The sequence below is a fragment of the Rhinolophus sinicus genome, chromosome 16 (genome assembly GCF_057876585.1).
Source record: "Rhinolophus sinicus isolate RSI-liver-muscle chromosome 16, RSI-T2T, whole genome shotgun sequence".
Taxonomy (NCBI): Eukaryota; Metazoa; Chordata; class Mammalia; order Chiroptera; family Rhinolophidae; genus Rhinolophus; species Rhinolophus sinicus.
The window spans coordinates 17,798,586-17,820,042 of NC_142516.1; the positions used below are offsets into that span (position 1 = coordinate 17,798,586).

The 21,457-nt window shown below is 50.6% G+C and overlaps 1 protein-coding gene across 6 annotated transcripts in view; it reads left to right on the forward strand.

Annotated features, from left to right (window-relative positions):
- AKNA (AT-hook transcription factor) overlaps positions 1–21,457 on the forward strand; it is a 52,149-nt gene that overhangs the window by 20,260 nt on the left and 10,432 nt on the right. For all 6 annotated transcript variants that reach the window (XM_019719580.3, XM_074330902.2, XM_019719578.3 and 3 more), the window contains 12 exons: positions 193–267; positions 5,947–6,103; positions 6,837–6,991; positions 9,539–9,598; positions 11,499–11,626; positions 12,121–12,328; positions 13,917–14,071; positions 14,173–14,370; positions 15,193–15,439; positions 16,435–16,541; positions 17,308–17,519; positions 19,098–19,257. In XM_019719580.3, the coding sequence (XP_019575139.3) occupies positions 193–267; positions 5,947–6,103; positions 6,837–6,991; positions 9,539–9,598; positions 11,499–11,626; positions 12,121–12,328; positions 13,917–14,071; positions 14,173–14,370; positions 15,193–15,439; positions 16,435–16,541; positions 17,308–17,519; positions 19,098–19,257 (1,862 nt within the window). The remainder of the gene's footprint in view (positions 1–192; positions 268–5,946; positions 6,104–6,836; positions 6,992–9,538; positions 9,599–11,498; positions 11,627–12,120; positions 12,329–13,916; positions 14,072–14,172; positions 14,371–15,192; positions 15,440–16,434; positions 16,542–17,307; positions 17,520–19,097; positions 19,258–21,457) is intronic.

Here is a 21,457-nt window from a genome sequence, read left to right on the forward strand (position 1 = left end):
ACCTCTGGCATTCCAGAATTTGACCGTGGAGGTCTGCATTGCATGTGAGCCTGAAAAGATCTGCTCCGCTCCCATCACTGAGCTCTTTCACTTTGAGGAACCCAGAAGCCCCTTTTGGGGGGCAGGTTCCCTATGAAGAGCCTCACAGCAAGGAGCCTGGGTGGGTAACTGCTTTGCTCTCCTCTCCTGCAGGAGGACTACCACAAGCTCCTCACCAAGTATGCAGAGGCCGAGAACACCATTGACCAGCTGCGCCTGGGGGCCAAGGTACCTGGCTGGACTGGCGGGGAGGTGTGGGCCCTGGCCCCTTGGAGATGACACTTTCCCATAGTCTTCGAGAGGGGCCACTGCCTCCTGCCGCATGAGACGCTAGGGATAGTGAAACTCTGTCCTTCCTTGTTTTATGACAATGTCACTCATTCTGTAACCCTGTGCGGTGGTCTCCTAGCTCAGTCCCCTTTACTGTTGATGAGCTTTGACTACCTTGAATCCTAGAATCTAGGGTGTCCAGGAATTTTCACCAGAAGCTCTCTCCTTCTAAATGAGCTCTGGGGTAAGATCCCCTGGGCTTGATTCCTGAATCCATCACTGATCAGCTCTGTGACCTTAAGGAAGTTACTCGGGCTCTCTGAGCCTCAAGGGAGTAGCACAGAATTTCTGCTCAGCCCCTGGTGCTTATTTCCTGGGCCTGATCCTTCCTTGATCACAACTTTGCCTTTCTTCTTCCCCACCATTCACTACAGCCTCTCCCCTCATCCCCTGACTGAATGTCGAATGATTGCCAAGTGTGTGGCAGGGGGAACGTGGAGGGGAAATCCATCCACCCCATAGAGCTGGCTGCCATCCTGCCCAGCCCCCACCCAGACTAGGGCAGAGGCTGTGAATTCTGCATATGAAATCTTCCCCTTTTCTGGGGTCAGGCAGGAAGTGAGACCTGTGGCAGCCCCTTGCGGCTTCCTGCCTTCCTCCCACCCTACTATTGCCCCATCAGGTAGCAGTGGAGGGAGGGGGTGGCAGCTGAGGTGCAGAGATGCAGACCCTTCCTCTCCCGTGCCTCCTCTCTCAGGACCCCCACGTGGGCCTGCCTCTGTGATGCTCCAGGACCCCTTCTCCTGCCACTGTGCTGCTCTCAGCCATCTAGAAATGCCTCTGTGAAGTGTGGGCGGAGGCAGCCATGATGAGAAAACGGAAGGGGCCCTGTCCTTGGAGCAGTTCTCTGCGTCCCCACCCTGGCCTCACACACAGGCAGCTCCCTTCCCATCCCAACCTCCTTGGACACATCTATAAAGGGGGTGAAGCCTCCCTCCCTCCTGGAAGGGAACAGGATCCACCTGGCATCTTAAGCCTCTTTACATCTCTGAACTGCTGAGCAAGATTCAGGGGTGGAAGGGCCAGGGCAGTTGGGGAGGACAGGAGAGGGAGCTTGGTGAGGCATCCTCTCCGGGGAAACCACATTCTCATGGCTGCAGACGCCTAGAATTTCTGAGGGTAAAGAAACTGTTCATCAGGCCCAAACCCTCCGCTCCCCTCTTACAGATCGGGGAACTGGGACCTCCAGAGGGGCAGAGCCTGCTAAAGGTCATGGTCAGGGGCAGAGGCTTGAGGCATCTCCTCCCACCCTCCTTTCCTTCCTTCCTCCTTTACTCATTTAAGAGAATGAGTCAGTACATGGGAAGCACAGACCTGGCACCTGGCAAGGCCTTTCTTACAGACAGGGAATGTTATTATTATGAATAGTATTAATATAAAGGTGTTTATTGGGTGCCCATGTGCCTGGCATAGTGTGGGCACGGGCAGGGGTGGATGGAGCAGAGCCGTGGTACCTCCTCTCATGGGTGCTTTCCCAACCCAGGGGGGACTCGGGTCTCCCGATATGCAGTCGCCTCAGCCAGGGTCATGGCTGGAGACAGACCCCTGTCTCCGGTGTGAGGGGAGTGCAGGAGGGAAGGTGGGAGAGGCTGGGAGTGGTTCAGTGCCAGCTCACCCACTCCCACTTTCTGGAAAAATGACTCCTTGGCCGCGGCTTCTCCTCAAGAGAAGGGCAAGCACAGGTCATTTGAACTCTTCCAGGAGCAGGACAATATGCTCCTGGACCCCCAGTCTCACAGCCACCCCGGGGAGCAGTAAGGGCAGAGCTCACCATCCCCGCGTGCTAAGGAGGACAGGAAGCCCAGGTGGGGAGGGGACGCGCCCTGTCCCATGGGGCCTAGGGCTTCCGGCCAGGCTTCTCACTCTGCCCAGGGCTCTGTAGACTCGTGAGATGTGCAGAGGCTTCCTGCTCAGAGCCCCTGTGAGGGAGGTGGAAGCGTTCCTGCTCCCTCAGGCTGAGCAGGTGGGAGTGGTCTCCCTGGATCTGCTGAGCCCCTCACTCTGATCAGAGCACCCTGGGGAGACTGGACCCACGTGGGAGAGGGCCAGGCTGGGGATGTTGCCCAGGGCACCCAGGCCAGGCCTGCCAGTGGGTAGCCAGCAACAGTGTGGGCCCAGGGGAAAGAGACTGGCCTTTGCTGAGCAGTGAAACAGGGCCAGGCCCAGGCTAAGGACATACCATTGTCACCTCATTTGATCCTCTTCACAAGAGGAAACTGAGGCTCAGCCAGGTGGAGTGGTGTGCTCAACGTCCCACAGCTGGTAAGGGATTAAACGCTGAGGATTAAACCTAGGTCTGCTTGATTCTAAAGTGCTTCATTTCCCATGTCTGGGTGAGCCTCACGGGCCCTGGCACCGGGTCTGTGGCAGACACTTAGGGATGAAGCAGAATAATGATGTTATAGTGATAAGAACAAGACTCATGAGTGATGTTTACTGACCAGTCCTAAGTAATTTACTGTTGGGGAAACTGAGGCTCGGAGCGGGTAAGTCATTTGCCCAAGATCACTCAATAAATAGGTGCCAGAGCTGGGGTTGAGCCTGGCAGTCTGGCTCCAAAGCCCACTATTTATACGAGTCTCTAGCACAGCCAGACTCTGAAGGTTCTACAACTGGGGAGTCCCACTGCCTGGCCTGGGAGCACCACTGTATCCAGACTGGGTGGGGGCAGGGAGCCTGGGCTGGTCAGGAGTTACTTCTGGGCTCTATTCTCTACACCAGCTTACAGCCAGAGTTTTTGGTGACCTCACATATTCGCTGTGCTCATCACCTCCCCCCAGCCTCAGTCCCCCACCTCAGCTGCCTCTCAGCTGCTGGGGGATCTGTGAGGCTGAGGAGACTAGAAATTACCCCAGAAAGAACAGGGGGGTGACATAAAACTGCCTTTCGTAGAGTGTATGTTCTGATGAGACCTTGTTGGTCCAGAAAATCCTAACGGAGATGGGGAGGGGCGAGGGTGGGGAGAAGGTGAGGAAGGGGTGGGGGAGGCAAGAGAGGTTGTGTTCAGAGGAGCTGGGGAAACATTTCCTGTTCTCTCCACTCCCTCCCCCTCCTTGCCCCATTCATAAAGCCCATTAGCATTTTAAAGGCTGTGGGAAACCCATCTGTGCAGAGAAGAGTGAATTTTTAACCCAAAGTTTCCCACACTCACTGATTAACCCCCTTGAGGGAGCTAGTCAAACCTCAGGGAGCATCATGGATCACCCTGGCTTAAAAGGGGTGCTCTGAAGCCAGGGGTGGGCCCACGTATGTCAGCTGGGAGACAGCTCAGCAGCTGCCCACAGCTCCCCTCAGCTCCCCTCTTCAGGGCATCTGCACAAGGCTTTGGACCCCTGCTTCAAGATCCTCTAATTCCTGAAACAATGGGGGGCCCTCAGTGCTCGAAGCTGCTAGTTCCTGTTGCTCCCTAGGTTGGGCCTTGGTGGGCCTGGCCTGAGGCTGGGGGCAGGGACCAGAGGGAAGGGAAGAACATGGAGGGCTGGGCTTCCCCCAGTTCTGGGTCACGTTGGTTGGGAGAAGAGGGGTGTTGATGGGCAAGCCCCCACCAGCGGGCCTGAGCAGATGGCTGAGGGGATTATTAAAATCCAGCTTTGTTCTCATCAGAGGCTGGGCCTGAAAGAGGAAGAGGCAGCTGGAGGCGCGGAGTGGGGGTATGGGGTTGGGGAGGGGGCGTACCCAAGCAATGCAGGGTCATTGTCCTTCACTTTGGAGCAGATTTTTCTGCCAGGACCAGGACATAAAGAGCAGCTGAGGCAGGGAGAGGCTGCCTGTGGGAGCTAGGGAGCTCTTTTCACCAGGCCCACCCTAAACTGCCCACTCCTAACCTGGGGACATCATAAGGAGCAGGGGGCACTAAGGCACCACCCACAGGGGCGTGGCTTTTCCAGGGACCTGCGTCTGGGAGTGATGGCGGTGATGAATGTGCTAGTGGTGGTGATGGTGATAATGGTGGTGATGGCGATGATGGATGTGAGGGTGGTGGCTGCTGTTTACTGAGCACTCACTTTGTATACAGAGCGGTGGTTAAGTCAGCGACTCTAGGACTCACAAGTAGAGGTTAATCCAGGCTCTGCACAGCTCCCACGCTGAACTAGGGCTCAGCAAACTTTCTCTGCAGAGGGCCAGATAGTGAATATTTTCAGCTTTGTGGACCACACAGTCTCTATGGTAACCGCTCAACTAGGCAGTTGTTGCCAGAAAGCAACTCGTAAACAAACGAGCATGTCTGTGTTCACTAAAATCTTATTCACAAAATCAGACCATAGTTTGCCAGCGCTGCTCTAAACCACTATATGGTACGTGGGTCTCTCTAATTCTGAGTTTTGGCCACCGGCCTGACCAGACTTCTCTCTCACACACCCGGATATCCACGGGAAATCCATCCTCAGTGAGAGAGATCTGCTATACCTGAGAGAGTAGTTCATTCACCTGTGATTTACTCTAATTCACTCAAACAGCCATTAATTGCTGATATTATCAATGTAATAGTTATTATTGGAAATGTTTTTGTTGTCGTGATGTGGAATTAACCCCTGGGCGTTCACAAAAGGTGAAAGCATTCACAGACTCCAAAGTGGGAAAGCAAAGGAAGTTTTTATTAAAGTTAGGAAGAGAGAAATCCTGGCAGACTCCTTTGCCAGGGCACCTAACTTCAGCTTAGCTTTCTCTTATAGAAGAAAGGGGGAGTCAGGAAGGTCTGAGGGCTGACATCCTTCCTGGGGTCTGGTCTGTTTAAAGACGATGTTATCTCCAGATTCTGGACTCGAACTTGGCCATAGCAGCCTGGGACTTGAATGCATCACCAGTAAAAACCTGCAAGAAGTTGTAAATTGGATTCCAGTGTCTGGGTGCCTAAGGATTAAGAAATTGCTCTTTCCCAGGTTAGGATGTTGTTAATTAACGAGGTATGGGGAGCCTTGAGAAAGGGAACAGAGTTCTTCAGCTAATCAGTGAGGGAAGAACAAAGAGAACACAGATGAATATCAGGATGGATCAAACAGCAAACAAACTAAGTCTAATTACAGGTGGCTCGATAGCTATGCAGTGAGTTAAACTGCAAACTAGCTAAGTTTAACTGTTCTTGATTCCCTGAATTTCACCCTTACATTTATTAGCAAATATTAATTATTATACCATTATAATATACTTGTTGCATGTTAAATATTATGTTAATTATAATATTATGGTTATATTATAACAAACATGATTAATAAAATTCTTAATATAAAAACTGTAGACTTTGAGGTCAAAGCCAAGTTATAATCCCAGGCCAAGGATTTATTGGCTGGAGGTTTTGAGTTAGTGACTTAACCTTTCTGAGTCTCAGCTTTCTCTTCTGTAAAATGGGGATGATGGTCCCTGCCTGCCTCCCTTTTAGGACTGCCATAAAGAGGAAATGAAATGTAAGCCCTTAGCCCAGTGTTTGGTCCCCACCCAAGGGCTCCATTAAAAGGTAGCATTTATGATAACAGGCGTGTTTGTTGAGTGCCTGAGTGAGGGTGTCAATGAAGATGAAGCCTGTGGAGTGGGTTTGCCCCACCCCTGACTTGGCTCCATCCCTGCCTCTCTCCCCGACAGGTGAACCTGTACTCCGACCCGCCCCAACCCAGCCACAGCATCCACACAGGGACCGTGCCCCAGGGGACCAAGGTCTTGTCCTTCACCATCCCACAGCCCCATTCTGTGGAGCGGTGGCCTGGCCCTACTGAGGCTCCACAGGCTTCTGAGGCCTCAGGTGAGTCTGGGACAGGACATGGCTGGAGGGCTCATTCTGCCTGTGATTCTGTTCTGGAGGCACTTGCTTCATCTGGGGTGGCACTGGCTTCAGGCTGGGGGAAGCAGGGAGGTGTGTGAGGCCCCTCTCTGGCCCCTTTGACCTGAAGAGGTCAATTGGAGATGTAAGAAGTGTCCTGCTTTAAGCCAGAGCATGCTGCACGAAGTCCTCATTCTGCCGCTTAGCAGCTGGGGCATCTTGGGCGCGTTGAATGACAAAGGGCGTTGTCACTGTGGAGCCCATATGGGAGCCAGGCCCTGTGCCCCGCCTTGCCACACATGATCCTAGTTAAAGCCCCACGTCAGCCTGGAGCAGTATGTGCTCCACTGACAGTTACAGAGACCAAGGCTCGGAGAGGTGAGCACATGCAGATGGTCACACTGCTCTAAGGGAGAGGCTGGGATTTGAACCTGCACCCTTGTGAGTTAGAACTCACACTATTGCCTGGGAACCTGAGACCTGGCTGGGCTCCAGCTGTGTGATCCAGGGCAGATCCCGGCCTTGTTGTCTCCTGTAAATGGGGACAGCACTGCCCAGCCCAGCCACTCCCATGGGCCTGTGTGAAGACGGCCTGATCGTGAAATGACTGAGCTATAACTTCATGATGGAGGCAGTGGTTTTGAGGTGAGGCATCAGTCTCTCAGTCCCAGCAATGGCTGGTCTTGGCCCCAGTGTTCAGGGTTGTGTATTACAGGGTGGTCGTCAGCTCGAGGAGACATGAGCCCCTCCTCGCCCACCAGTACGCCCACCCCAGGGTGGCTTCCAGAGAACCTGGGCATTGCCCAGGACCAGCCCTCAGCAGAGCGGACCCAGGTGCTGACTTCTCAGGCCAGTCGGTTCCTGGCCAAGGTGAGTGGAGCCCCGGCTTTGGCAGAAGAGACATAAGTCACCTGGAGAAAGCAGAGCCTCTGCCTCCTTGGATGAGAGGCTCTCTGTCACTGCCCTGCCAGAGTTAACTTGCTCATTTCAAAAACACGAGCCTCTCCCCTGGTTTTAGAGGCCGCATGGCTCCAGCTTCCTCTTTGTCACCAAGTGCTAGGTTTTACTTCCTTTTTGTCATTGTGTCTCATCACACTCTCTCCAGTTGTGCTTGAAAGTGTCTCCTGGATCACTGGCCCCCAGGGGACAATCAGCTCTCTCAGGATTCTGGAAAGGTAATAAAACCTCCGCTCAACCTTTCCTCTTCAGGATAAATCACCCCACTTTCTTAGTTCATTTCATTACAGAAGCCAATTCTCAGTCAGTTCTCAAAGGGCCTTTATTTTTTCATCAAACAGTCCAAATAACTGTGAATTGTTTGCAGATCTGTTTATAACTACACACTTGGCCTTATTCCAAAAGTGCTTCAAAGTGGCTTTGAAAATACATGCATTATAACCACATTCTGCAAACGGAAGTGAGGAAACTGGGGCAAAGGAGAAGTAAGGGTAGAAAAAAAAATAAAATGAACTTAAGATGAAGTGAGTAAACTAAGTGTTCTGTTGGACCCTGAACACTACCAGATTCATATTTAGCTTTGAGCTTCCCAGTTGTCAATGCAGCAAGGGAAATGAAGTAGTTACATGCCGCACCATGTTCAGAAAACAAACTTCCTTCAGAGAAACGCCAGCATTCTTTTCCTTTTTCTTTCTTTCTTTTTTTTTGTAACAGCTTTATTGAGATGAAATTCACTCATTTAAAGTTAGTACTTCAGTGTTTCACTATATTCCCAGTCATGCACCCATCACCACTATCAATTTTAGAACATTTTCATCAACCAGTAAGAAACTCCATACCCATTAAGCAGTCACTCCCCATTTCCCTTCCTCCAATCCCTGGCAGTTGCTCATCTACTTTCTGTCTCTATGGATTTGCCTAGTCTGGACATTTCATATAAGAATTGTCCTTTTGTGTCTGGTTTCCTTCCCTTAGCATAATGTTTTCTAGGCTCATCCATGTTGTAATAGCGTGAACAAGTACTTTACTCCTTTTTATCACCACCATTCTGGGCCCTGGAGAGACATTTTTCTTTGTCCTGTGTGTTGTAAAATGAAGCAAAGCCAAGGTCATCACACTGAGCAGGACCTGGGGCCCCGACTGATGCAGGGCTGTCTGATATGGGAGCCAGCCACAGATCACACGGCTATTGAATGCTTGACCTATGGCCAGTCCAAATCGAGAGGTTCCCTAAGTGGAAAACACATACTGGATTTCAAGGACTTAGCATGACAAAAAGAATATAAAATATTTCATTGATAATTTTTTATACTGAATTTATGTCAAAATAATATTTTAGGTTGATAAAATATATTAAAATTAATTCACCTGTTTCTGCATTTTTAACATGACTACTAGAAAATTTAAAATTAGATACGTAGCTTTCATTACATTTTTATTTTATATGTTATCTAGATTATATACTATAATTATATAAATTTCTATGTTACATTTCAGCACTGATCTAGAGCTTTCCTAGAAATGGTCCCCAAATTATCCTTTCCTTTTTTCTCCTAATTAAAAAAATTTTTTTTATAAAGGTGGTAGATAGATGTACATGGTCAGTCAATACCCTCATGTACTACTAAGGTATATTCAGCGAAAAGCCTTTTCTCCCACCCTTGCCCTTCTGTTCCATGGAAAAATGTTCAACATGTACATAAGCATTTATAGAAATAATCACAAAAGTGTGTATGCTATATAGTACCTTGACTTTTTTAATGTCCCAAATTTGGGTATTTATTTCTGAATAGGCAATCAATTCACCTTATTAAAAGTTCAAAGATACATGTAGTAGAAAATCTCCCTCCCATCCCCATCCCCCGCCACCCAGTTCTCTTCCCTGGAAGCACTTAATGTTTCAGTTTCTTGCATCCTTCTAGAGATAGTTTATCATATATAAGCAAATGTATTTATATTTTTTCTTCTTTATTCTCCACATAGTTTATGCATATGGTAGCGCATTAGAAACACTGTCCTGTACCTCGATTTGATGCTGAAAAGCAGGCCTTGGAGGCATTTATACATCAGAACATACACATGTGCTTTCCTCGTCTTGATGTCTGCACACTGGTCCACAGATAGGCATTTAAACTGTTACCTCTCCCACCCCCACCCCCAATCATGATGCAGTAAATATCCTGCCTCATAGATCTTCATGCACATGAGTGAGTGTGCTTTGCTGTCAGTAAATTCCTGGAGGTTCCCCTTTAATTTTTCCCAAGGCTACCATGGCCGAGGTCAGTGGTGAAGTCAATTTCTGGCACACGCCTCTTCGTGCTTGGCAGAAAACCCACATCGTGAAGCAGGACCCAGCTCCTTGTGCCAAAGCATGAATGTAGCTGAGTGCTTGAGTCTGCAGGACGCATCTTCCAGGGTCTGGATTAATGGAGTGTGTTTCCTTCTCCTCTCAATGTCCAGGTGGAGTCCTTTGTGGGCCTGATGCAAGCAGGACGGCTGACACCCCAGGATCAACTCAAGGTACCTCCCACTTCAGGAGATGACCTTGGAGCTGCCAGATAATTGCTGTCTCCCATCACAGAGTCTCTGAAGCTTCATTTGCTGCAAGACAGGCCAGAGAACCCCAGACACAGTGTCTCCTTGTAGAACAACAGCCTCTGCTTAGCTTCCCATGATAATGATCGTTATATCGCAATAGTTACCACTTATTAAGCAATGGTGACGGCATGCCAGGTACCAGGACAAGCTTTTGATGTACGTTATTTCATTTTATCATCTTAAAAACCCAGCAAGGCAGTTATAGTCATCACCCCCATTAAACTGGGACGGATCTGAATCCTGGAGAGGTAACTTGAAGGCCACACAGCTAATAGGCGGCAGAGCCTGGACTCGGGTCTGTCTGATTCCCAGGTCCAGACTCATAATTACTACCCTGCACAGCTTCCCACCGATTAGCCTGCTCTCAGCCACCAGAAAGAGGCCTTTTCTTTTTCATTTTCTTTATTATCATAGTAATAGCCAAAAAATTAAAAACTAGAGGGAAAAGTGGGGGAGAGCCCTGAGCTAACATTATTGGCTTATTCCCTGTGGTATTTCTAGGTAACTCTCATCATATATAAACATGTAGATTTCTGCTGCATCAGCCAGGGTCCTGGGAAGGAGCAGATGGAGCTCCCAAGAGCTGGGAGTGGGGGGTCAGTGAGGGGGCAGTTAGCAGGGGTGTGGCAGCATCAGGGGCGTGACAAGGAACACGAGGCCCAGGGACCAGCGCCTGCCGGGAGCCATCCCCTCCCCGGTCTCTCTTCTCTTGCCCTGTAACCTCTCAGACCCCATGAGAAGCCAGCTGGTAGGGAGCCCAGCTGACGCTGGAGGGCCTGGAGGGGCAAATACAACACACCTTTTTTACAGAAAATATTATGGTACATTTCCCTCTGTTACTGTATAGACGTCACGTGCATTTTCCAATTACAAACACGTGATATGGAGTCTATTATCTCATGGAGTGGATGATCAAGGACTTTGAAAATTAAAACCATTCATTGTCTTTCCCTCTACCCGAATTCCTTCATATCCAGGGAGGTTGGGAGCAGTTGGAAGATCAAGGTTGACTGGGGACTAGACTCTAGATCGCCGTTGGCTTGTCGTCAGCATGGAGTGAATGAGATGGGATGATACTAAGCCAGGGATCATGATCCCACCTTCTGCAGTTTTAGCTATTATCACATTTACTATGTGGGCTAAGCATAACTGTTAAGCCCATGAGGTCTGAAGCCACAGGGCCTGGGTTCAAATCTTGCTCACTAACTGTGACCACCACCAACTTAAATATCCTCTCTGTGCCTCAGTTTCCTCCTCTTTAAATGAAGATGATAACATACCCCTCTCATTAGGGTTATGTTGAAGGTTAAATGAATAATACGAAGTGCTTTCGCATACAGTCTCAATGTTCAGCAATGATAATTATTTTTATCAGTCGTATGATGGTGACGATAACATCATCTGTTGTGATAGTCCAGAGGGATTTGGGAAGAGAATGACTAATGTTCCAAAACCTACAATGTTGCAAATCAAGAATGAGGACCCATGGTCTCTCCAGTACTGGGTCCTTACGGGGACATAGTGATAGCATATTTGACACTACAACTGCCATGGAACATTGGGGTTCTTTTAGGTCTACCCAGGAAGGACATGGCGCTGTACGCCATGCCTCTGCCATGCCAGTCTGATGGCAGAGAGCTCGACCAGGTCAGGCAGACTTGGTCCCCACCTCAGCCTCCCAGAGACTGGGGGGCACGGAGGCCTCCGCAGACCCAGGATGAGTCCTGTGGCCTGTCCATGGGCTGTCTCATTCACTGTGTCTGCAGGGAGCGAGTCCACGGGGGCTGGACACTCAGGTCTTCCTGGCCTGGTCTGGTTTCAGGGCTTCCAGCTGCTAACGGCTGCCCACTCAGCCCTGGAGGAAGAATACCTGAAGGCCTGCAGGGAGCACCACCTGGTTGAGCAGCTTGCCGGCTCCAAAGGGACACCTGGGAAGTTTGATCCTGGCAGGTACCTGCTGGGGAGGGAGCCTGGGGGGACAGATGGGGCAGGCCCGGTTCCCTCAGTCACCAGCAGGGGCACACCTTGTCCTCATAATTTGCATACTAAGACGTCCTATCCTAATTAGGCACATATCCAAATGGGGGAATACTGAATGCTGAGATTTGTGCCCTTCTGGACTCACTGCAATGAGAAGTGACTTTGGCGATAAGAGCTCAAACCTCTCATTGGAGAATGGGAACACCGAGGCCAGATCCGGAAGGGATTTACTCAAGGTCCCACAGCCTATTGGTGGCAGAGGGGACTCGGGCTGAGGCCTCCTGATTCCCAGTGGAGTCCATTTTCATCTTGTTTATTTCGTGTTCTCCACATAATCCAAATGATGGCATTAAGTAGACCCTCCCTGGGCATTCTCTGGGGCCTCTACTCTGAAGCATAGCCTCCCAGACCTGCCTGACCTGGCTGCCATCCCCGTTCCCAGTGCTGATATTTTCCCATTGCAGGGAGCTGGAGGCAGAGATATTCCAGCTAGGAATTCGCCTAGAAGAGCTGAAGGACCACATGGACCAGAACCAGCAGGAACCTCAGCGAGCCGGGCCAGACTCACCTCTGGACAGCCCCTCGGCCACGCCCTCCCCCCACCAGCCAGCGTGTCTGACCTCTCCCTCAGACCAGGCCCCCACGCCTGCCATCCAGACCCTCTGCCCTGAGGTACTTCTTTGCTCAATCATGTTGGTCTGTTCCTTCACTCATTTCTTCACTAATTGACTTCTCCACTACATATTTATGAAGTGCATACCATATACCAGGACTCATGACACATGGTGGGAATTCAGTGAGAAACAAAAAAATAGGCGGCCTCTACCCTCATGGAGTTTTCTGTGTAGGTTGAACTAATTACGTGGGTATTACAATTTTGATCAGCGCTCTGAAGGAGAATTACGGCATTCTATGAGAGGAGATAACAGGCTAACATAACTGAGTTTGGCCGGAACAGTAGGGGTCAGAGAAACTTTCCCTGAGGAACTAATGTTTAAATGAGAACTGAGGGTAAGTAAGAATTACCAGGCGCAGAAGAGGGCAAACCATCCAGCAGGAAAAACAGCCTGTGGAAAGGACTAGACGGTAGAAATGAGGGGGCACTTGTCTGAGAGATGTGGCTGGAGAGGCAGGCAGGGGCCCCATGAAGCAGGGGCTGGCGGGCAACATCAAGCATTTGGTCTGAAAGTGCTATGTTTCTCAGCAGGACATGGTATACGATTTTCAGGTAGGTCAGTCAGAGATGGGGAGGTGGCAGGTAGCTGGAGAGATGAACATGGACTTGAGAGAGATTAGAAGGCACATTTGACTGGACTTGGAAGGTTAGTGAGAGGGGAGGGAGCCAAGGATGACCTCCAGGCTTCTAGCTTTTGGTACTGGATGGCTGTGGGGACTGTTCACGAAGACCAGAGACCCTGGACAAGGGCTGTCCACGGAGGGGGCTTTGTACATTTTCTCCAGTCCACATCACAGCCATAAGAGATGACCATGATGTGTTTTGTTTGCAGTGGAGCAAGTTGGGTGTAGAGAGGTCACACAGGTGACCCAGGTGGAGCCTCTGTGCCTTGTAGCTGGTGCTTCTTGCTGCAAAGATCTAGGCTGCAAAGATTTGTCTGTTGGGCATTGGAGCAAGAGAAAGGGCTGCGTATTAGGTGGGGCGGGGGCTGGTGGAGAGCTGGGGTGCTGGTAGAATATCCATGACAGCTGACATCTTGGGGCCGAGTGATTAGGGGAAATTCTCTCACTGTGCCCTGCACCCCCAGAGGGTAGGAAAACTCTACCAGGTGAAAACCTGAGTGTACCATCTTGAAGGGAACCCTTGTTCCCACATTTAAGGTGTTTTGGGCTTGGTGTCCCTCCTGGAATTGAGGAGGTCAGGAGAGGTGCTTCTAGTAGGAAATCTGGGTTCAAATCTCTCCTCTGCCCCTCTCTTCTGTGTGACTTTGGGCAAATCATTTGTGACTCAGTTACATGTCTGTAAAATGGGTCCTTATAACCGTAGATACTGGTGGCATTGTTGTGAAATGATGTCTGTACGGTGCCTGGCACACAGTAGGTGCTCCATCCGTGGCAGCCAGTATTGGAGATGACATGATCCAATTCCTACATTCTGCATCCATATAGAAGAGTGGTAGAGTTGGTCCGTCTAACCTGTTTTCTTACTCTTTGGCACCCAGCATGGGCCTGACGTGAGGTGGTTCCTTAGAAAGTGATGTTTATGTATCTGCTGACTCTGCCCCTCCTCCTTTCTGGCCCCCAGCCCGATGCCCCCAGCATTGACCCCTGCCCCTTGCACCTGAACGTGGAGCTGAGCACTGCTGGTAGTGAGTCAGAGGACAGGCTGCTGGGCCTCCCGGGCCCACTCAGGCACAAGGAGCTGCAGGTGGAGCAAGACTTCCATGGGCTCCTGGAGCGGTGAGTGCTCACTAGCAGGGAGCCAGGGTACTGGCCCAGTGGCTGGGTCTTGGCTGCCCCCGCTGGGCAAAGGTCACACCCCTCTGTGTGTCCTTCTGCAGGTACCTCAGTGTGAAGTCCCTCCCAGAAGCCATGAGGACAGAGGCGGAAGAGGAAGAGCAGGAGGAGGAGGAAAGGGAGCAGGCCCAAGCCATGGAAGTTGATGGGCCGGCTCCAGCTCCAGGGAAGGCAGAGACCACCAGGCACCGCCCAACGCAGCTCCCGGCACAGGCTGAGAGAAGTCGCAGGGACCCCCTTGAGTATGTCCCTGAGCCTCCCCACTTGTCCCACACCAACTCTGAAACTACAAGGGTGGTAATTGTCTTAGTGAGCTAGACAGCTCTTCACAGTGTAGAAATGGCTTTCCTGGCCTGTAGCTCAGCATCTCTCCAGAATGTGGAACGTACGCCATTGATAGACTTTGGGTTCTGTGGGTTGTGATTTTCAGGAGGACAGAAGCAGCATTAAATACCATTATTCTCCTTGTCAGCCTCAGACCTTCTAAGTACATCAAGGAGGGAGTCTCGGTTAAACGCTATTACATCTTCAGTGCCTTTCTTTGTCTGCCTTTAAAGAGAGAGAGAGAGAGAGAGAGAACGCAGGCCTCAGGCCCACTGTCTTTAGCAACAGGATCTATGTAGAATATGAAGATATTGTTTTTGTGTTTCTTATATTTGTTTTCAAAGTTGGTTTCTATTTATAACACAAAATACTGGTCTTCTCTTTATGATAGTGACATAAAGTCTTTTTGAGGAGATTGAAGTTTATGGAAATGGCTGAAATAGGGAAGATGGTATGCAAATTTCTGAAGCCTGGGAAATGATGCTTTCTTTAAGTGATGCTTTCTTTAGCTCATTTGTTCCCATACTATTTTTACTGTGGTGTGCTGGGTCACTTTTGTTGGCATCACATTTTACAGTTGAGAAAAGTGAGGTTCAGAGAAAGGAAGTGCATTGCCCGAGGTCACAGGGCAGGACCAGGGTGGCTCCCAGGGGTGTCTGACTCAGAGCTTGTGCCCTGGATTGGGACAAGGCTGCCCGTCTCATGCCAGGGCTCTCTACGTGCCTCTCCTTCCCTGCCAGGGAGACTGTGGAGCAGATGGTGTCCATGAAACCAGCAGGCTTCCGTGCATCCATGGCCAGAGATGGGCACCTGCGGGGCCTGGGCAAGGCTAAGGCAGCTCCTCCAGGCCCTGGCAGGCCACCCCACTCTCAGGGTACCAAGTCTACAGCATCCCACCAGAGCAGTCTGACCAGCCTAGAGGGAAGCGGCGTGTCTGAGTGCCTACCACGGAAGTCTCTGCGCCAAGCTGGTGGTCCCCACGTGGAGGTAGGTGTCCACGGGGACATGGGCTCAGAACCTCAGGGAGCTTTCTGCCTCTGGGCCTTTGTTCATGCCATTCCCTCTTGGAATGCCTGCTCCCATCGCTGCCAGTCACAGTCCTGCTAACATACGGGGCTTATGCCCAATGCCACCTCTTTGCCACACCTTCCCCCGCACCCATCCTTCTCCCAGCAGCTCTTGTTCCTCCTCTGAGAGCTTGTAGCCCATGGCCTGTCTTTCTCGGAGCCTGCTTAGCACAGCGGCGGCTAGTTCTTGACTCCATGCCCTGTTTGTGCCATTGGAGCAGCGATTTTTAAACTGTTACGGGGATCACAGATGACTATGGAAATGTGACTGATGCTACGGATCCTCCCCTAGGATAAAATATATATATGCATGTGTGTACACACACACACACACACACACACACGTAGTCCTAATGAGCTTGTGGTAAGGAATCGGCACTAAACCAGGAACTCTCTGAGGGCAGGCACCGTGTCGCTTGGTTTGTGTTCTTTGTGCTTTGCATGAGACCCGGTGTGCAGGAAGTGTGCACGTTTGATGGATTTCATTTTCCCGATTCACTGGGCATTTCTACAGTCACATAGGACCACGGTGGCCCAGGCCCAGGCCAGAAGACATGTGGAGATGAGCAGCCCCTTCCCACAGGTCCCACAGGGACTGCCTTCTCCTCTTCCTATTCCTCAGCTCAAGAAATCTGCAGTCTCGCTCCTTAGGACCCTGGCTTCCACTCTTCAGGGAGAGGGAACTTGCCCAGGGTCCTCTCAGGGTGTGGAGTGCCTGTTCTTGTCCGGGTGCTCTGCTGGGGCCTGAGGGCCTGAGGACCCTCACTCCCTGGGCCTGGTGGTGGGGAGCTGGGCCAGCCTCCAAGTCCAGTCTGTGATACTCTGGAATGTGACGCCAGGGCCAGGACTCTGGGAGATCTTCCCAGTCTGCCTCAGGCACATTCCTCAGACTTAAAGGGACATTGCCTCTTTCAGGAGCCCTGGATGACATCCCCCGAGACAGACAGTGGCTTTGTGGGCTCAGAAACCAGCAGAGTGTCACCCCTCACCCAGACCCCAGAGCACCGGCACGCCCACATCAGGTATCCTGGGGACCCCCCCATTGTCCCATCAGGGTCACAGACCTGGGATAGCCAGGGAATTGAAGTGCCTGTGAGCCCAGAACAGGGGTGGATGGTCTGGGCATTCTCAGAGCCCTCATTCATCCCCCTAGCGATGGTTCCTTTTCCCCATCTTATTGATAGAGGGGAACCACAGCTCAGAGAGGGAAAGTGACTTGCCCAGTATCACTCAGCCAATGAGCAACAGACTGGGAAATAAATATTTGTTGAGCAAATAAGCAAGTGAATGGTGAATGAATGAAAACTGGGAGGGTGGCGTGAGGTGAGCAGAAGATGAGGACAAAAGGCGGTCAGGGTGGCTACCTGGGGAAGAGGCAGCTGGAACCCAAAGGGAAGAGCAAGGGTGGAGGGGACTCAGGTGAAGCGTGGAATGTTGGGACCACCATGAAGAGTGACGGCCTCTAAAGCCAGGTGAAGCCCCCTTGGGAGGCCTACATGGCAGCCCAGGGCTGCATGAGAAGAAATGATTAGAAATGCTCTAATCTCTGTATATTTTCTAAAAATGAAATTGAGCTTTATAATTCTGCATGTATGGTGGGCAGGTGTACGTCTCTGCAGTTTATAAAGAAATGCATGCATAATAAGGGTGCATCTTCAGAAATATGGTCCTGTCCAGGGTGCAAAGTCCCAAAGTCAGGAACTCATTGGTCTAGGATGTGGAGAAGCTCGGAGACTGTGGCTTCTCTTTGTGTGACCTCAGCGTGTCTCTCCCTTTGTGGTCCCCCAGCACCCCAGGGACATTAGCCCAGCCCTTCACTGCCTCTGTGCCCCGAGGTGCAACCTCCTACCCCCAGACCAGGGGTCTTCCGGTCCCCAGAAAAGCCTCTGAACCCAGCACACCCAGGAGCCGAGCCCAGAGGCACCCCTCCAGCCGAGACAGTACGCTCCGACAGAGGGCACCTAACTTCTGTCTGCAGCGGACGCTGGCAGCTGAGATGGGTGAGTGGATGCGTCTGGGTTCGCCAGGACCTGGGGTGGCCAGATTGCCTGGATTAAAAATTCAAACCGACGAAAAACTTGTATTTTACCCTTTAGGATACAAAATATCATACAGGCTTGTTATAGACAAATTTGAAATTACAGATAGTGTGGACAAAAGAAAAAAAACATTGAAAATCATCACTGCTGACATTTTGGTGTAGAACCTGTGAGCTGCTTTCTCTGCCAGTGTGTGTGTGTGTGTGTGTGTGTGTGTGTTTATTTATTTACATAGACTTAAAACAGAAATGGGATCATATTATACATAAATGTTTGATGATCTCCTTATTTTTTTCACTAAACATTGTATCATGAACACTTTCCATGTCTATAAAACCTATCTGTAATTTAGTTTTTTACCTTAAAAACAAAGCATGTGAGCTTTTTATGGAAAGAAAACACACAGGAAAGAACAGAAACTTGGTCTGAACACAGACCAACAAACAACATGATCACAACCCCAGAACCCCCATTAAGCCCCTTCCAGTGGCTCCTGCCCCTCCCAAAAGTAACCCCTGCTCTGACATCTAACACCTCAGATTAACTTTGCTTCTTTTTAAGGTTCATTATTTTTGAAAAGTTTTAATTAAAATTTAATTAAAAGTTGTATTAATTATAGATTTGCATGCAGATGTAAGAAATAGTACACTGAGATCTCATGTGCCTGGCCTTCCCCAGCTTCCCCCAATGGTAACAGCTTGGACGATTACAGTGCACGGTCATAACCAAATACTGACAGGGACTCAGCCAAGATACAGAGCCTTCCACACCACAGGACCCCTCGCGGTTGCCCCTTTGTAGACACACCCACTTCCCTCCCGCCCTCACCCCCTCCTTAGCTCCTGGCAGCCACTCATCTGTTCACCATTTCTATAATTTTGTCATTTCAAGAATGTTATGTAAATGGAGTCATATGATATATAACCTTTGGGGATCGGCTGTTTCACTCTGCATAATTCTCTGGAGATTCATCTAGATTGTTCACTGTATCTGTGCTTTGTTCCTTTATACACTGCTGAGTAGGATTCCAAGGGCTCATTGTTTTTAATGCACAGGTCACATTAGGGGTTTTTAAACCTCTGGTCCTCCATCCCTTCTGGAGGCTAAAGTTATAAATGCTCTCCCCCAAAACATGCACTCAGGCCAAGGGGTGACTATAATGTCAGGGAGAGGTGCAGGCTCTGAAGCCAGTTCCAGAACATGGTGAGATGGGTGACAGAGTCTGAGGGGCCCACGTGAGGAGCAATGAGCTCTTTGCAGGAGGAGGGTCCTGGAGACTTGGGTCTGATGCCAGAGGAGTGGACTGTGGGGGGCATTCTAATCAGTAGTAGATCAGCAGGCCTTGCCTAGCACCCCAAACTCCCAGCCCAAACCACATCTTCTGGTTTGGAGGTTAGTGGGGCGTTGACCTCATCAGAACTTCCTATGTGACCTCAGCTGAGCACTGTCTCTTCACAGCCCATCCTCCCACCCACACAAGTTCACACTTTGATGGTCTTCTCCGCATGAACTCACTTTGGTCTCTTTCTGCCTCCCTAGCTGTCCCTGGCTTGGAGTTGGAGGGGCGAAAGGGGACTTCTGAACAGCTTCCTCCCAGCACAAGAGTCAGCCCACCCCCCACCCCAGCCCCTGCAGCTGCCGCTCTGCCCTACAGATCGACAGAGACCATCGCCACCCTCCTCACCAGGACAGGGCGAGAGTAAGTCAGAATGCTTGGGGCCTGCAGATTCAAGGTCATCATCAAGACGGGAGAGTGATGCCTGAGGGAGGCAGGGGCTTTCTCAGCACTCACATATATCCATTGGTGGCCGTGCTGGGGCCAGGCGGACCCAGGCGTCCTGCCAGCCAGTTTGGGGCTGTTTCTGTGGGACCTAATTGATCTAGACTTTGAGGACATGTCTCCTGCCAGTGGGAAATGACCTAGAGGTTCACCTTTCTGGTGCCGAAACCTCCCTCCCTGCCCCCAACATTTCCAAGACTGGTCTGCACTTCCCATGTTTTCTACAGTTTATGCAGTTATTGTATGGACTCAGAAGAGTGTTTTCAATTCTTTTTAATCCAAGCACAGTTTTCCTACTAAGAAAGTTGCTCTTGCCTTGGTTGAACAGAAACAGGAAAATATGTTGTTCAGCCCTCTTACCTCTCCTCTGAGTTGCTTCTGGCCAATAATCAATCACATGCCTTTGTTGGATTGGAGCATCGGTCCCAGGATCCTAGAACGCACGGGGGGAGACTGCTTTGCATGATCCGCGGACTGTGTGATCATGGGGCCCGTGTGTAAAATCAGGTCCAGCTGCTGGCGTTTGGCTTCCAGGTCTGAGTTCAGTAAGTGCAGCGTAGGAATTAGAGGCTTATTTGCCTACAATATGCCAGGCTCTGGGAATACAATAGTGGACAAGACACAGTCCTTAGCCTCATAAAGCTCACCATCTTGTAAGATGAACAAAGAAACAGGCAGTCACACCGCAAGTGTGATAAGTACAGTGATGGCAGAGGCCCAAAGAACTGCTGACACGTAGAGAAGGGGTGTCTAGCCCAGAGGCTTCAGGGAGGGCTCCCTGGAGGAAGTGGTATCTCAGCCAAGACCAGAGGAAGAGACATGGAAAAGTATCCCCAGCAGAGGGAACAGTATGTGCAAAAGACTCAAGGTGAGAGGGTGCCATCACCTTAGAGGAGTCAAATGTTTGTTCTAGCTGGATCCACGACTATAAAGTGGTAGGTGTTGAGCAATAAAGGCAGGAAGGTCAGTGAGGAAACCTGGGGGAGGTCTTGGAGGGCCTCAAATGCCATGGTTAGAGGTTTGGACTGTGGCTCAACTCAGGTGTTCGCTGAATATTCATGAAGCGTACTCACTTGAGCACAGTGAGGGGGATTTTAAGCAGGGGAATGGTGTGGTCAGCTTTACATTTCAGAAAGAGTTCTCTAGCCACTATGAGGGTGGTAATGGAGGTTGGGAGACTGCTGAAAAGGCTGCCTCACCCAGGGAGATGATGAGACCAGTGGGGAAGGAACAGGGAATGAATGCATTTAAGAAGAGATATTTAGGCATTGGGCCCACGGGGTTCAGTAGCTGGTTAACTTTAGGGGGTGCCCAGGGAAGGGAATGGGTCTAGAATGACTCAGATTTTAAGTGCATTTAGTCACTAAAGAATTAAGTCAGGAAGCCTGAGATCCTGATAGAAACAACCGAGAGGGCAATTGACACCCAAGTGGGTGTTCCAAGTCCCAGGACCTTATTCAGAGTCCTTTGGCCTGGGACAGGAAGTCAGAGCTGCCCGAGGTCACGCTGCATGGAGCCTCAGCCCTGCCTTCCAGGGGTTAACTGGTGACGGAGCTCTCGCTTTCCTACAGCCACCACTCTCACAGTTTGCCTTGGAAACCCCAACAAGCGTCTCCCTGGGGATTGCCAGGGAAACCAACTGCCCTTGGACGCACGCTGTGCTGGGGTATAGCTAGAGAAGCCTCTTGCTCCTTCTGGCACACTCACCTGAGAGCTGATGTTTGCAAGAAGTGGTGCCAGGGCCACCAGGCAAGAGCTAACCCTGAGGGGGGCCCCGCCCCGGAAGCTGGCCCCAACCAGTAGATGCGGAACCCACACAGCCCGGAGGACAGCCATGCTGAGCCAGACTCTGATGTTCTGTTGGGATTGGAGTGGGAGCGTTTGTGTATAGGAGCGTCTGGATAGAACTGCCTGCCACAATGCCAGCTACGCCCCCAGAGCGAGACTAGAGATTCCGGGACTGGTTGGAGAGAAATGCAAACAGCATTTACCCACTAGATGCTAGCAACTCATTGAGATACCTTCCAATAAGAGTTTGGGCTGTGGTTGGGGTTTTCACAGGGATTCCCAGCAACCTTGCAGATAGCGCCCTGCAGCTTCCGGCCTGCTCACATTCAGT